Source organism: Coenobita brevimanus, chromosome 93 (assembly GCF_032717465.1).
Source record: "Coenobita brevimanus isolate Jiangsu-jjx chromosome 93, ASM3271746v2, whole genome shotgun sequence".
Taxonomy (NCBI): domain Eukaryota; kingdom Metazoa; phylum Arthropoda; class Malacostraca; order Decapoda; family Coenobitidae; genus Coenobita; species Coenobita brevimanus.
The window spans coordinates 42,143,884-42,161,697 of NC_137046.1; the positions used below are offsets into that span (position 1 = coordinate 42,143,884).

A 17,814-nucleotide genomic window follows, 5' to 3' on the forward strand; every position below is an offset into this window, starting at 1 on the left:
TTGTTAACCTGTTTTTTGCTGCGTCGTGAGGTGTTTTGTCTTTATTCCTGGGAAGAGCCTATTTTTAACTTCTGCCGTACCGAGACGTCTGTTATATTTCCTGTTTGCCACCGTCAGGCCATAATCCTTTAATATAGGAGTGGCTCTGGTAGTGAACGAGTTGGAAACAGTCTCCAATAATTCCTTCAGTAAATGGACGTCTGTTGTGTTTTATCCTTGCTACATCCAAACGATTGAAATAACTTTCGAGGCCTCTGGTAATGAAGAAGAGTCAAAATCCATTATTCCCTTCAATATCAGGACGTCTATTGAATTTTATACTTGTCAGGCGGACAGTCCTTTGGTATATAGTGAAGGTGTCATATACAATCTCCAGTAACTTAGTATCAAGGTATAGGACGCCCTTGATGATTCTTGCTACCGCCAGACGATTGTACCAAGTTTAAGAGAAGCCTTTGATAGTGACAGGGTTGGACTTTCTTACGTAAAAAGTAAGTGCAAATGAAATTGAAAAATGGACGTAAAAGACCATAAATAAGTTTATGAACTTTCTTTTGTACATTGTTATGCTTTTTAGAGTTATAATAGTAACTAGACAGAGAAACATCGACAGAACTAAATGAAATCAAAATGTAAATGATGTAGATACCAGTTCGTGAGCAAGTCGTAAAAAGACAAATACCCGGTAGATAAAATAGATGGCAGGGATGATGACAGTATGGATCACGATAAAGATGATGATGTTGATGGTGATGAAGATGTTGGTGATGATATACAGTATATGAGGGTGGTGCATGTAGTGAGGTAGCGGTAGTGGTGGTGGTAATTGCAGTGGGGAGAACTTGATTGCAGTAGTAAGAACGGGGAAGTGGGGGGGGGGGGAAGAAAGGTGAAAAGAGAGGAGGGGAGGAAAGGAAAGAGAAGAAAGAGAAGACACAAAAAAGAGGGGTGGAAGAGAGGTGAAAAGAGAAGAGAGGAGAAAAAGAAGAAGAAAGAGAAGACAACAAAGAGGGGGGGAAAAAGTGAAATGGAAGAGGGAGTGAGAGGAAGGAAGGTAGAGTAGTCAAAGAAAATGGAGACACGGGGACAAAAGTAAAAACGGAAAAGGAGACTGGAAAGAAAAAAAAAGAGAGAGGAAGCGAAAAATAAGAAGGAAGAGGAAATGAGAGGAAAAGGGAGAAAGAGAGCAGAGGTTATGATCGAGGGGCGAGGGGAGTATTGGGAGGCGTGGAGGGACCCTGGAGTGAGACGTATAACAGAACAGAGATATAAACAAGGAAAAGGGAGACAAAAGGAGGGAAACTGAAAGAATAGAGAGGGGTGAGGAGATGTTTGGGGAGGCTGAGGAGTTGGGGGAGGAGTTGCGAGCGTGGAGTTGGGGCGTGGGAAGGCTATTAGTACATTATTATGTAATGGTGGCAGGAGTTAAATTATCTAGCAATAGTTAGAACTAAAAAAGAAAAGACGTCATCGAGTGGAGGGAACAAAACAAACAAAAGTGACCCAAAAGTTCAAGAACCACTTAAGTTAGAACGCTGATATTTTTATGGCATGTACCTGAGACATGACCAGAATTTATTGTTTAATATAGTCCAGATCGAATCATTTTTCTCTGAGATCGCATATGGTCCAAAATTTTGGTAAACTCCGGAAGACAGAGAAGTCACCTGATTTTGCATGAAAAAATAAAGCTAGAGCCAGCAAACTTGGTGGACTGATAGATTCTGATGGCCTAAGGTGACTTGAAGAAGATCAGTGACCTTGACCTCAAGGTCCCTTTATAGCTCGGCTTCTAGTATGGTTGTGGAAAGTTTTTATCTATCAAAATTGTCTTAGGAGAATTTTACGGCGTTTTTGTAATTATTTATTATTCATTATTATTATTATTATTTATATTATTTATTCCTCCTCCTCCTCCTCCTCCTCATCCTCCTCACATTCTGATTATACATTAGACATTTTCATTCGGGCAGTGCAGGATTCTTTTCAGGATGTGCATGATATTTTACGGTTTGTGCAGGATATCGTCTTTCACTGGTCAGAATTCTTACCACACTTTCCATCGCCGGCCTTCGTGACTGCCTGACATTACCACTCTTCACTGCCACTTACTTGCAGAGTTACGAGGGCAGTGTGTGTGTGTGTGTGTGTGTGTGTGTGTGTGTGTGTGTGTGTGTGTGTGTGTGTGTGTGTCCGTGTCTGTGTCACCCACCCGTTTTCCCTGCCAATTCCAGTTTCGTAACCCCACGAAATTGCAGTCACTTTCCCTGACTTTCTCCAAATCCTGGCGTGCTTGTGTTTTCCCTGGATAAGAAGCAACTTATGATTGTGAGTTCCTGTTCAAATATTGACTCTGGCTAACCACGGCTCCTAATATTCCATTTCCTTATGTCTGGGAAATTTGAGTTGATCTACCGGAACTAGTTTGGCGGTGTCAGATTCCGAAGCCACGTAGTGTTGACTCATGCTACCCTTCCCCTGGATCCTGTTGTGCAAGGTGGGAACGTAAAGAACTGTGTCGACGGATATGTATCTTTGTGTTTTCTTTACCCTCCTTAGGTCCAAGACTGCCGTACGTGGGACTTTGTGGAGAAGGTGCTTAGCGTGTCGCACTTTACCTACCGGTTCATATTTAACAAAGGTCATACGTTTAGACTCTGGGGTTCTTCCTTTAGTTAACATCTGAAAATGCACCATTTCGTCCCCTCATGATGGGCGCTAAGTATACAAAAACAGATTTACATTACTTCATAAAGTCGTCCCACGAATGATAGTTAAAAAAAAAAAGACGAGGAGGGGGGGGGTCGGATATTTTCGAGATGCCTAAACACAATGCGTTGAAAGGAGAAGATACTATCAGCAGGAAGAAAGACAGGTTGAAAAAGACTGCTCCAGGGTTGACCAGTTGTGGCCGTGAAGGGCTTGTGAAGATACCAGGTAACCCTTGCAGCAGAGATTTGGACGGAAAAGAGATGAAAGTGTATGGGTCATCAGGTGTTGCATGCCCACCTTATTAGGGAAGGAGAAGGGTGGTGATGTGGTGGAGCTTTGCGGAGATTGAATCGTGTCACTGGCAAAGGATAACGTAGGGTGTCTGTTCACAAACCTGATTCATCTACTCATGATTAAACTACCCCTTCAGCCAAAAAACTCTTTTATTGTTTAATTATGGTCTCTCTGGACGATTTCATTTTGCTAGTGAGAGCACCCTAATAATGAAAGGGTTAATGAGGGCTATATTTAGCCCCTATAATTCGAAAAGTCACTCTTGAGTTGAGTAACTCTTGAGAAGGTAAAAAGAAAAATCTATCTATCTATATACTATTTACCTAGGTTGTTTCCCCTCTAACGGGGGATAGAAAGAAAATATAAAAATAAGATGTTGTAGTAAAAGGATTGATTTTACGTATACCGATCCTAAGCCTAACCTAGCGTTGTCCTCACCAGCTCATGTCTCTAATTACAGTACTTCTCCCTTCCCTCCCCCCTGCCTCCACCCTGATCATCCTCACTCGTCCAGCAGCCGTGTCCAGTGATTATCTTGGTTGAGGCAGTGATGCGTGAATCCTACCAGGCAAGCACCAGGCGTGGACGATCACTTGAGAGACTAACATGATGTAGGAACCAAAAATGGAGAAAAGAATAGGTAGATCATTAAAGGAAGGAATATATATATATATATATATATATATATATATATATATATATATATATATATATATATATATATATATATATATATATGTGTGTGTGTGTGTGTGTGTGTGTATACTGTAATAAGAGGGAGACAAAATGACTGAAAGATTCTCTGTGACTTCAATCAAACTTCCAGTGAGTTCTTAGTTTATTTTTTATATACCAATTTTATGTATTGTACTTGAGCAGAGCCTGGAGAGTTCGTTCCTTTAGGCTCACCCGTCCTCCTTCGCAAAGTAGATTGCGTCACGCAACTTTATCTGTTATCTCTTGGAGGCTGATACCCACCGTTCAAAAGGAGTATATGTTAAGGCCGCCTCACTCACTATTTATGTAATGGTATAAGCAGGTTTTTTTTTCATGACAGTTTGGTGGGTTTTATGGATGATAAATAAATAGCGTTTTACCGAAATAAAAATTTCCAGATTGATGTTTACCCCTGCACAGAATTCATCATGTGACTCTTCCGTTAACTGTCCAGCACTCAACCACTTGAACACCATCTATCTCCAGCTGTATCACAGATTAGTTTTCTTCGAGCAAAAGTGAAACAGTTTGTCCTCAGAAGGGGAAAAAATGACCATCACCATCTGTCATCTTTCCCATTAATACTTGGGATGGACGGAATCAAGAAGTAAGAATTTGAAAGTCTAAAACGTGGAGAGCTCTAAAAATAATATAAATAGTAATGATATAAAATAATATAAATAGTAAAAGTGGTAGATTTCTAAAATATATGCTTCCAATTTATCTTTGCTTTATATATATATATATCATCAGGGAAAAATGAAAAATGTACAGTAAAGGTGTTCTGTTCGCTTCATCGCCCCTCACCCCAAAAAAAGGGTCATGGGGGAAAGGGGAGAGGGATGGAAAGAGGGAGGAAGAGAAGGAAACGTGGGGGTTGGGGGTAAATTGAGTTGGAGGGGAGAGGGAGGAGAAGGGGGAAGAAGATAAGGAGATGGAGAGGGAGGAAGAGGAGGAAAGAAAAGGAAGAGAAGGGAGTGGATGAAAAGAGAGAGAATTTGTAGGAGGAAACGAAGGGAAAAGGGAAAAAAAAGAACCGATGAAGAGGAGAGGGAGGGGAGATGCAGGAAAGAGAAAGGATATGAAAATTGATTGGAGAAATTGGCAAGCGGAGAGAGGAAAGGAAAACGAGACAGGGGGGATGGGAGGCGGAGCAAAATGGGAAAGAGATGGAGGGAAAAGGATAAAGTGGAGGAGGAAGAGGAAAGAGAGGAAAAGGGAGGGAAGAGAAGGGTGATGATGGGAAGGGGAGATGGAGGTGAACGAAGAGGATGTGGAGGGAAGGGATTGGGAAGAGGAGAGATGACAAAGGGAAAGGGAAGGGAAGAGAGTAGAAGGGGAAAAGAGAAGGGAAAAGTAAGGAAAATGCGGAGAAAAAAAAAACTGAGGAAAAGGGAGAGAAGGTACAGAAAAAAATAAAGTGGAGGAGTAAAAGGCAGAAGATGACGGAAACGAACGGGAGGGACAGGGGAGGATACAGGAACACGGAAGACAGGAAAGGAGAGAGAGAGGGGGGGGGGCTGGCGATTAAGAGTATGGAGGAGGAGGAGGAAGATGGGATGTGTTTAGTGGTTGTAAGGCGGAACAAATAGAGATGCAGCGGGGAGGAGAGGAAGGAGGATGTGTAGCTGATAATGATAGGCTTAGAACATTACCACAGTCATAACAAAGTTGGGGACGATAATATTAGTGGTCAAGAGGTGGAGATGGAGACACGAGATCCGTTCCAGGCGGGGCAGGGAAAGGTTTGGGATCTGGCTCTCGTTAAAACAGTCTTCGCTGATCTCCAAGACCCAACTAGATATCATAAAAAAACTTTCCCTCCATAGCCATCACACTGTTCCTGAATGACCCAGGGCTAGCATGTACTCAGTATGGACGGTGGGTGTCAGTGTCAAAGTGGTGACATGTGATGTGTGTGTGTGTGTAGGCTGAAGGTGAATTGGTGGATCTGGGGCAATAGGGTGTGTTGTACATGTTCAAACTCGGAGACAAAACACACACACACACACACACACACACACACACACACACACACACACACACACACACACACACACACACACACACACACACACACACACACACACACACACACACACACACACACACACACACACACACACACACACACACACACACACACACACACACACACACACACACACACACACACACACACACACACACACACACACACACACACACACACACACACACACACACACACACACACACACACACACACACACACACACACACACACACACACACACACACACACACACACACACACACACACACACACACACACACACACACACACACACACACACACACACACACACACACACACACACACACACACACACACACACACACACACACACACACACACACACACACACACACACACACACACACACACACACACACACACACACACACACACACACACACACACACACACACACACACACACACACACTTTCTCTCTCTCTCTCAGGTATATATTCAAGTACTTGCGGATGCCATGGCTACACAGAATCCAAAAATCAAGCCAAAACCGTAAATGAAATCACAACTCCCATCAACCAAGGGGTGACACAAGAATCGCAATCACACAGCAGAGGAAGTAATAACAGTCTCAGCGAAAGGGAAAAAACACCGATAATCTGCAGGAAGTGGTGAGGGGAGGGGAAAAAGTGTAGAATTACGTCCTTACTTTTTGTTGTCGTGAATCATGTCGAGTTAAATGCCTGTAATTAATGGGGTTCTCATAAGTCATTACCAACCTAATGACTCTCACATCGATGTCAGTGGGACAAGGTAAGACTCTCTCAGGCGCCCGTCCGTCCGTCTGTTCGTCCAGCCTGTCATTATTCCAGCTGGTTACTGTACTTTGCTGTGGCAAGTGGGTCTAGTGGAAATGATTGTGGAAATACTCAACGGAAAAGAACGTACACTCTGAGACAGAATTATTGTTACAAGGTGTGGTGAATACATCGTTGGAAAAGTCAGAGCTTCTGAGACACGCAGTAGTCGAAATGAGACTTTCATAATGATTCGCCTGTTGTAAATGATCGTCAGACAAACCTGGGGAAGATGGTCATTTCAAATAGATTGTACGTTGTCGGCATGTACGAGAGTTTATTGTAGCGGTCGGCTTGAAACGTATGGAATAGGCTGACAATTCTTTTGTATAAAATCAGACCGTGGTTCACCTGTATTGATGGGCAAATGTTTTGCCGTTATATGATTTTGAGGCATTTGAAGTGTTGGATGAGGTTCATGTGGATAGGCCATGTGTTTTGTTTCAGTGGCAGTTAGTGAATAAGTCAGTTTGCGTCATCGAAGGAACCTTACAAAATGTCAGCATATGAGAACACATGTAAGCGCATGTTAATGCAACCACTTAAATGTGCGCCTGCGGATGGAATCAAAGCGAGGCAAGATTAATAGACACATATGCGACGCACCTGACCGACCGTCGAGGGCTTCTGCGTTGACTTAGAAGCCGTAAAACGGGTTTAACTTAGTTAATGAAAAGTCATATTTGTTGTTGTCTAAACTTGAGTGTGGAGGTCACATATCTCTCCAAAGACAGAGACTACACCAGGGAATATTATTGAAATAACTCAGAAGGCACTACTTCCGTTTTTTGCCTTAAACGTTCCTCAGTTTCACTTTACGGCCATCCTCAGGCCAAAGACAGTAGCGGTAAAGATAATAATAAAAAAGAAGTAGCAATGCTAAATATGTGGAAATGTATGATAATGGCGGAGGAAAGTGAGAGTTGCAAAAGATGACTCAGCTGCTGGAATGTTTTGGCATCCATCTTTGTTTACATTGTGAGGGAACCACGAACATCTCCATAATGAGACTGGCATTTTTTCTCCACGTATTTCAAAACTCTGAGAAGAATAACCATGCATGTTCCTTTATTCGTGGCAGTCTGGGAAGGAAAAAAGTAGTAGAAAAGTAAGGATCTTATCTCATACTCTTTAATATCGTATAAACGGTTTTTAAAGAAGTTTTATATTAATGAAAAGGTGAGAGGAAGATGAAAGCACCGCCAGTGACTTGTCTGTTCCGTCCTCTCTTACCGGTCAGAGAACTCCAGGCAGTGTGAAGCGAAGAGTTCAAGAGAAAGATTGAAGGGAAGGAGGATAAAAGGTATGATAAAGAAACTGAAGGAAGGACGAAGAAATGCAGTGGAGAAATGTAGGGGATGAAGAAGGGATTAGCCAAAAAAGGAAAAATAAGATGAGGAGACTGAAGGGGAAATGGAAGGAAACAATCTGAATGAAGAAAAGAAGGAGGAAGAAACTATGTAGAAGAAGAAACTAAACAAAGAGAAGCGAATATATCAGCTGAAATATGTGAGAGAAAAAATACAGAGATAGATAGGTAGATAGGTAGGTGGGTAGGTAGGTAGGGAGAGAGAGAGAGAGAGAGAGAGAGAGAGACAGACAGACAGACAGACAGAAGAAGAAGAAGAAGAAGAAGAAGAAGAAGAAGAAGGACGAAAGAAGGGACAGCAAAACTGAAAAGTATGAACAAGAAATGTAGAGATAGACGATAGTGATTAGAACGGAAGAGAGAGACTGGGAGATGGATGATTAGGGGAAGATAAATGGAGAAAAGGAGAAAAAAACGGAGGCTAAGAAGAGATCGGCAAGACAGAAACATGAAGATAAGTGGGTGGGAGGAGAAAAATAGCGGTAAAGATTTAGATATGGATGATAAGGAGAAAAGAATGAAAGGAAAGATGGAAGTAGGAACGTTAAGGAGTAGTGCAATGCAGGAACCCTCAGACATCTTCACATGTTACCGCTTGGGTAGAGTCTGTTTGTTTGTACTTGATGGAACTCGGTCAGTTCAATAACCTTAATACAGTCATGGCTGCGTGATACACGATGATTTGATTATGAAGTCTCGTTGATTGCTAGATAGATCGACCCTACAATATGAGTATACTTACACATGAACTGAGCTGCAAGGGGTTCTTGATCTGGTTAGAATAAACGCTCAGCAATACCGGACCGCGGATAGTATGGCCACCCTATTCAGCTCAGGCGCAATTGTATTTGTTATTTTCCTGTTAATTTGCCCTTTGGAATAGTTTTAACGACTAGTTAACCCCTTTTAGCCTAAGAATATATTTTTAAAATTTTATGCTTGCTGCCCCGAGACAGTTTCATGCTGCATAGAAATGACCGCTTGTATCGAAGGAATTATTGAAGGCTGTCTCAACCGTCTGCTTCGAGAAGTGCATCCTAAAAAAATCGTCTGGTGGCAGCAAGAATAGAATTAAATACATATCCTGAGGCTGAAGGGACTTGAAGAGATTCGAGTCCAATAATTGTTCTTTGCATTTGTAGGATAGATCTCGCAGTTTCATGATCAACGGCCTCACTTCTGTCACTTAGCAGGATAAAACAACACTTAGAAGCAAAAATTAAAGGACTGGAAAGACGTATGGAAGACTAGGAGAAGAGGAATATGAAAAAGCAGGCGGTAGGCGTAAAACGAAATGTAAATACGCTGAAAGAAAATGAAAAACAAAAGCATACGAGAAATGTAAGAAAGAAGAAATTAGCCATCATTAAGGAGTAGAAAATATGAAAGAAAGAAGAAAAGGAAGAAGTTTGAGAAAAGACGAGAATTGACGAAGAAGGGCAAGGAAAGTAGAAAAAGAGAAGACGAAAGAAACTATTGGAAAGAAAATGCATGAGACAAAAGGTGGATGTAAGATGAATAAGAAATGAGATGGAAGAGAGGACGAATAAATGGAAGGAAATGGAAAGAGATGACGAGAAAGCTTGAGAGGTTGATAAGTGTCTAAATAATGCAGAGAGAGAGAGAGAGAGAGAGAGAAGCGAATTAATGCATGATAATGAAAAGGAAGGTGCATGCGAGGGGGAATCAATGTATGATATTGGGTGTGGAGGTAATGGTGTTGGTGCTTCCCACAGGCCAGGGAAGCGTATTCAGCAACGATCTTAACCACTAATTCTCAGGATTTACAAGTCCCCCGATAAATTTACTCGCACCAGAAGTAGTTTCGTTTTTTTGTTTTTCACAGCAATATTCACTCTAGTATGATTGTGAAGTATTTGATGTCTGTTTAAGTGAAGGTGGAATAATAATAAAGCAGCCTTATACACAACTGAAGATTAGGACAGTTGGTAAATACGGGTCCTGGTTCACATCCACGACAGTCCCCAACGGCGGGTATTAGTCAAGTATCCTGGTCACTGCCCTCTCTCTATTCGCTTCGCCACAGGAAAATATCCAGGCCCGCCTTCTCGTCGACTTGATGCCTCTCAGTTAAAAAAAAAAAAATGTAATGCTGCCTTAGTGTAAATGTACACTGAATGACAGACCAAATAGTTTCATGTACAGTACTCCAGGAAGCCATTGTGTGTGTTGGATGATAACCTTATTGCCATGAAAAGGACTCCTGGTGTTGCAGTGCGATAAAGTGCCTCAACCTTTTGTATCGTATGAGAATTCAGTTGCAAGGGATGGTTAGGGTTGATTTCTCACTTACCGCTTTGGGAATGGTGACTAGTCACTCTTACCTTGAATGTCTGGAATAAACAGCTTACCCCCTGGCCCATGCCATACTGGGTAAGGCAGAATTGGATAATGGGTTAATGGCTACAGCTGATCCATTGTATTCTTGAAAATACAGATGATTTTCTTTAAACCTCTCAACCATTTTATTTTTGCTACCGCCAAGCGATGTTATTTTTACTACTGCCGTAGGTGCTTTGATTTTGATACTGTCATATTGTATTCTTGCCAGCATCAGAACGTTTTATTCTTGTGGTCCCTGACTTTTGTTCTTTCTGCCATCAGACGATTTAATTCCTACCACCATTACCTGGGCCTGTTTAAAGGAAGCGAGGCGCCTGTTAGTGAAGGGGTCAAGAATAACGTCCATCACGAGGCTTCCCACCACATATTCCGTAATCATTTGATTCATATAGTATACCTTGATATTCCATTGAATGATATTTGTGTCCTTGTAATGTCGAGAAAGTTTCCACAAGAAACACACAAGGGAATATTCTCGTGCCATATATAAATATAAACTGATAAGGAAGTGATGCTGGAGGGAGCCTCCTAAACCTACGAGAATATCCACGTGTCATATGCAGAATTGAACTAACAAGGAAAGCCTTCTAAACCCACGATCGTGCAGCCTTTTTTAGGCGCGAATTTGTTTACTTAATCCTCTGTTGAGTATGATTTAATTACTTCTCTTTGAGAGACCTTAAGTAACTAGCAGTCTTTAACAACCCTTCGATTATTCTGCGTTACGAAATTGTAGTGTCATTCCGCATAAGATATTTACGTGAATCAGCAAAAGAGTTCATTGAACGTTGTTGTATCTACTAAAACCAAATAATGATTAATGAGATAATTCTTAGAAACCGAAAAAGTTGCACTCCCTTGTAACGTATCCTATCAGTAGAAGGAATGAACAAAGTATCAGGTAAATGTTGTAAATGAAGGTATGATAATATAGGATTGTAAGTATTGGTAACTTCTGTGTACGTAAATCCACAAATGTTATAAGCAGATGTAGCGTGATTACTTACAGTATATGCATACCCATAAAATAGATTCGTTTGCAACCTGGGTACCTATTTTTTTTTTTCACCTTAAGCATCCGACTCTAAGCACTGAGGTGACAGTTCAGCATATAATGCACATACGGAACAGTAACACCGGCGTTTCTGTCCAACTTTGAGTCGTCACCGTCAATCTGAAAGTGTTTTTACCTAACAATAAACGCAGTATGAGGATGTGAGATTAATTTATTCATTGAGTGATCTTGACACTCATGCAAACCGCACATTTGTGTCTTAACTGTCTCTTTTCCCAGGTGCCATCTTTACCATCTAAATACAGACTATAGGCCATGTGCCTTTTTGGCGTGTGGGTAATAATAGGCCTGAATTTGTTTGGCTAATAAGTATCCAGTATCTGTGTGGCTGGTAAGTGGCCTGCGTTTGTGCGGGTGATAATAAGCCTGCCTTTGTGTGGCTAATGAGTGGCCTGTAGTTGTGTTGGTAATAAGTGGCCTGCATTTGTGTGGCCAATAAGTGGCCTGCAGTTGTGTAGCTAATAAGTGGCCTGCAGTTGTGTAGCTAATAAGTGGCCTGCAGTTGTGTTGCTAAAAGTGGCCTGCAGTTGTGTTGCTAATAAGTAGCCTGCAGTTGTGTTGCTAATAAGTGGCCTGCAGTTGTGTTGCTAATAAGTAGCCTGCAGTTGTGTTACTAATAAGTGGCCTGCAGTTGTGTTGCTAATAAGTGGCCTGCAGTTGTGTTGCTATTAAGTGGCCTGCAGTTATGTTGCTAATAAATGGCCTAGGTTCATGTGGCTCATAAGCGAAATGTGTTGGCGTGTGAGTAATGATCGTTATGTGCTGTTGCAGGTCGAACTTGGTGGTTGTGGTGGTGATGGCTGCTGTGGTGGCTGCGGCGGGAGGGTCACCACGCCGCTCTCTGGATGCCTCCGGGGCCCTCCAGGTGAGTCTCGCCATGCACCTGCTGTTGTGTCTCCCTCTCCCTTACCGTATTTCCCTCCTCCTCCTCCTCCTCCTCTTTTCATATTTCATGCATCTCTTTCTTCACCTCCGTTCACATAATTTAACATTCTTTTCATTTTACTTCATATTCCTCTTCCATCTCATCCATTCTCTGTCTTCTCATCCCAATTATCATTTTCACATCCTCTTTCTTATAACTCTACATTCTTAATATTTCTCTCTCCTCGTTCAGATACCGCAGAGATTGGGTTTCGCTTTCTCTCTCCTTCTGTCATTCCTCTTTCATCTTATTCCTCTTTCATTCATCACTTCAGTTTAGCTTATTTCACGTATCTCCCCTATCACTTCTCATATTTGTTTCATTTCATAATTTTCTTTCTAGCAACTCCAAAGGCTACTTTACGATCTCTGTGGTCAGTCTCTCTCTCTCACACACACACACACACACACACACACACACACACACACACACACACACACACACACACACACACACACACACACACACACACACACACACACACACACACACACACACACACACACACACACACACACACACACACACACACACACACACACACACACACACACACACACACACACACACACACACACACACACACACACACACACACACTCTCTCTCTCTCTCTCTCTCTCTCTCTCTCTCTCTCTCTCTCTCTCACTCTCTCTGTTCTTATGCAGTCATCTATTACGAGTATCAGTACCTCTCACTTTACATTTTCTTTCTTTTCGTGTCACTTCACCTCACATTTTTTCTTCTTTTCATTCTTATATCTGTCTTTTCCGTTCTTCTCATTCATCTCATTCCCTTTCCTAATGATTATCCCTCCCTTTCCTCAATCCATTTACTACGTAGGCTTAGTTCCTTTTTTCCCTCTTCCATCTCATTTTTCTTTTTATTGTTCACTACATTTCACTTTCCTGCTCAATACATTTCTCATTCCTCTTTCATCTCGTTATTTTTTTTATATCCTTACATCAGCTACCGTTTTCACATAGTCTCTCTTTTCATTTCTGTTTCTTATAAGTCCTCTGTTTCCTAGTTCCATCTTCTCATTTCTCGACGTTATTTTTTCTTCCCTCTGTCTTCTCATTTTTCTTTTCATTCCTTTCCATTCATTTATTCTTCTAACCTCATGGTTAAAATTGCCTTCTCTTTTCCTTTCAGTTACTCCAAAGGCTGGGACTGGATCGTGGTGGCCAGGCTCCGACCGTGACCCTGGCTGAGAAGCTCCGTGAAGGCGACTCCCCAGTGTACTACATCAAACTGCCCCCCGTCCCGTACTACTACATCAACAACAACATCCACCAGCATCACTCTGCCCGCCCCACCTTCACCACCCACACCACCAAGTACCCGTTCCAAAAGGTGAGACCGCTGTAGTTCTTTCACATCACCTTGGCTGGGTTTTCGTTCTTGTGCAGCTTATTTCCCGCAGTTTGGTGGTAGAATAAAGCAACGCTATGGCAGTTCAGTTACAGTTGATCAAAAAACTGCCGCGTACGAGGGGATTGACCTCATAAATGTTTAATACAGGTTGTAATGTTCTGAGGTAATTAACTAGCGTTATGTTTTTGCAGTAATAAAGCTCAGCATTCAAGATGGATAAATGTCAGAGCAAGCTAAAATGAGAAGAGTAGACATGGGGTTATACAGACTACACGGACCATATAATCCTTGCGAGGTGATCAGGATGAAAGCCCATGAATCTGGGGATGTATTTTTACACCCCCGACTCTCAGGTGTAATGTAATACTTTGGCAGTATCGAAGATTTAAGGTGGGTTATCGCGTAGAAAAATAATTCAAAATATCTTTCCTAATTTTGACAACATTCTTACTCATCGGGCTAACAACCCGTTATCGCAAGCACCAAACTCAAGATTGTTATTGGTATTAGTAATGATTTGCTGACGTTGTGCCGGAGGTATGTTGACTAGTCATTGTTGAGCTTGATTTCTCAGTATTGTAACTAGAACAGTGTTCAATGTATTTGCCAGACCCTCTTACAGGCAGGACTGAGTTACACACACACACACACACACACACACACACACACACACACACACACACACACACACACACACACACACACACACACACACACACACACACAATATTACAATCGCTGGAAAGTGTGGAAGTGGATGGTTAACCTGCCATCATCAGAGATTCTTTGTAAGGTGAATACAATTGTCAGGCGGTAGCAGCAATAAAATGTAAATGACGCTATGGTGCTAAAGAGGTTAATGACGAATGACACGAAGGAGTTACATGCTAATTTACATATGTTTTTCTTCCTCCCAGGTTGACGTGGACTTCACCAACAACGGAAAACCAACACAAGTCTACCACTGGACAGGCAGCCCAACTACGGCCCCCTTCTGGCTTCCCTCTGTAACCACCCCTCGTCCCACCACAACTACTACCACAACCACTACCACGCCCAGACCCACCACCACCACATCCAAGCCCACCAAGAGACCCTGGCTGACCCTCAACAAGTATTTCCCTTACAACGGGCGTCCCTCAGGGGTCTATGTTTACAAGCCACGACCCACTGTGAATGTCAATAAGTTCAAGCAGCACTATTTCAAGCACTTCAACTACTAGATACCTCTATTTCATATCCTTATTCTTTAATTTCAGAAACATTAACTACTAGACATTACTGTTTCCGCTCATTTAGCTATTATTCAAAGCACTTTAGCTGCTGTACGCCATACACACACAACTACTAAATGATGGTGAAGAGGATGTTGAAGATGTTGAAATGGAAGATGGGAAGATTACGAAAGTAAACATGTGAAGATGATTTGAAGGACTGTGTGAAGATGATGAGACTGAAAGTGTTCAAGATATTGGTGATCAAGATGTTGATTATATATATATATATATATATATATATATATATATATATATATATATAGGTAATCATCGTAAGCTGTTGTTACAATAATGAGATAAAAGTCTGTTACTGAAAAAGAGGTGGAGTTTGTTGTGTCCTTGGTGGTCAAAGCCGCAGCGGTCAGAGCTCCGAGCTGCAACATTGTGTATCATTGTTGTTAGAAGTTTGTGTGTGTATGTGTGTGTGTGTGTGTGTGTGTGTGTGTGTGTGTGTGTGTGTACATAAAAAAGGCACCATGTTAACTCCTCTACAGTCACGTGGTAGTGGAGGGTAACTAAGGCTGAGGTGGAGTGCAATAAGGTAGAATAGCACCAATTTCACTGAGCATAAATATCATAGTTTACCCGCTCAGCTTTACCAGTTGATCCATTTTAACCCGTGGATGTCTGTATATATTATTATTACCACTATATCCAGACGATTTAAACCTAGGAGAGACCTTTCGAACTGGAGGGGTTAGGATCGCTCACCATTATCCCCTTGAATACGAGAGGGCCTTCCTAAGTAACGCAGAATCGTCCAAGGGTCACAAGAATTATATAAAGAAACAACGTCCTCGTAATGAACAGCTTAAGTGGCCCTGTGTAGTAGTATCTCTCCAACTTCTGTACTTATAACCTTTAGAGATATTGAATTGACACTGAAATCCCCCATGATATATATTTTGATATTTATAGTAGGCTTAAGTTTTGTGTGGTGTATGAGGTGTTCTTGTTTTATTATTATTTTTTTTATTTCTTAGTTTTTAATGGCGAGAATTCAATGGTGCTTTAGACGATATTAGTAAAGGATTGTATTTAACCCCATATTGGTTGTTGTTATAGGTAGTGTTAGGTTGCTTGAGTTCTGATTAGAGATAAAAATGATACTATCACAAGGTATTTTTTTGTAGTTATAATTCATAAGTTACTTGAGTAGTAATTAAGAGGCAGACACGATATTACATCAGAATATATTCCAAGCCGGTTTATTCTTGGATTATGATGGCAGTTTTAGTAAATGTTACGAAAAGCATGTTCAGATGGTTTCCCTTTTTGTTTTACCATTATTATTATTATTATTATTATTACTATTATTTTTTATTATAATTTTTATTTTATATTATTATTATTATTATTTTTTTTTTTGAGGCGGTTAGACCCGGAACTAATGTTACCACACGGTATTCCCAAACCGACCCCTGACTGGATAAGAATGAGTATGTATGATATGGTACGTTGTGAAGATGCTTATTCACTTCATGTGCGTTGTGGTGGTTTGGCGCTGGCGGTTAGTGTTGTTATTGTTGTTGTTATATTTGTAGAGTCGCCAGTGACTACCATGAAGTTGTTCGTTAATGCATAATAGGTATCATATAAACCTCTTGCATCTTAATAATCCCCTTCGGCCCGAAGATCTCATTTATCTTTTATTATTATATTATGATTATATTTAACTTGGGATATCCTTTTCTAATTGCAGAGGTGAAACTGCAGCCAATGTTAACCCATCACTGTTAGTGGGCTCTCCTTAGGTATTTAAATTCGTCTGGAAGCAGCAAATTTAAGCCAAGAAAGGGTTCATCACACTGAAATGGTTAAAGGTGTTCATCTCACCCACCTCCTGGCAATGGGTAGGACAAGCGAAATAACTTATACCTGTCAATGAGACAGTCTGTATTTTCATTTGAGTTATTTCTCACGTACACTCGTTCCAAACAGTATCCTTTCCCCTAGTGGTCAATAGTTTCACAGTAATTGCTGTTGCTGTTTCTATTTTTAATGGCAATGCACACTGTATTTCATATGCCATATAAATTTTCGTGTTAATGCTTGTCAGTAAAAACAACAGGTATACATAAGGAGCTACAGGAGAAAATATTTCAAATGTTTCATCGACTGTTTCTAAGTGAAAGACGGTAAAAGTAAAGATAGGTTTTGGTGTAAATGAAATGAAGAACGTATTTATTGGTGTTATTCAGGGCTCTTGAAAGGTTTCTGATACCTTACGCACGTTTGTTGCAATCAGTCAATTTAACATCATCCTGCAGCTGAGTAAAATCACCTAATAATGAACCGACATGTTTAAGTGTCCATAAATTATAAAGAAGTTACTACAGATGAATAAAGCTGCCGGCCCTTGGTCAGAATAAAATGCATAATTGCATCCATAGCCATGGAAGGGTATGCTGAAACGCATTTTAACTTCATGACTAAGAACTATATCGAGGGTGAATAAAATAGTCTGGTGTTGGCCACAATAAAAATCCTTATGTGCACTAGTGACAGTAATACGGTCAGTTAATGATCTCTGTTATCCATCGTGGCTGCTCAGACTAGGAACGAAAGTGCCTAAGGTCTTTTTTTTTTTTTTTCCCCCCGAGGCTACCCCGTGTTGTATATTTGATGGTTTTATTGAGTGAAGCCTAGGAGCCTGAGAGGGTTAAGCAAAACTGAAGCAGTACATTTACTTTATTTTTAGATTGTCTTAGAATACCCTGGGTGAGATGATTTATGATCACCATTTATATAATACTGTATACCTGTTTTCTCTCGAGTGACTGCAGGATATGTTTGTGAAAGATTGTTTGTTTCCTGTTATTTTTGTTGACT

The 17,814-nt window shown here is 41.1% G+C and overlaps 1 protein-coding gene across 1 annotated transcript in view; it reads left to right on the forward strand.

Annotated features, from left to right (window-relative positions):
- The window catches only part of LOC145412419 (uncharacterized), a 129,080-nt gene extending 114,152 nt beyond the window's left edge, over positions 1-14,928 (forward strand). Inside the window, exons 3-5 of the mRNA XM_080282303.1 lie at positions 12,176-12,269; positions 13,484-13,684; positions 14,623-14,928. Of these exons, the coding sequence (XP_080138429.1) occupies positions 12,176-12,269; positions 13,484-13,684; positions 14,623-14,928 (601 nt within the window). The remainder of the gene's footprint in view (positions 1-12,175; positions 12,270-13,483; positions 13,685-14,622) is intronic.
- The last annotated feature ends 2,886 nt before the right edge of the window (positions 14,929-17,814 follow it).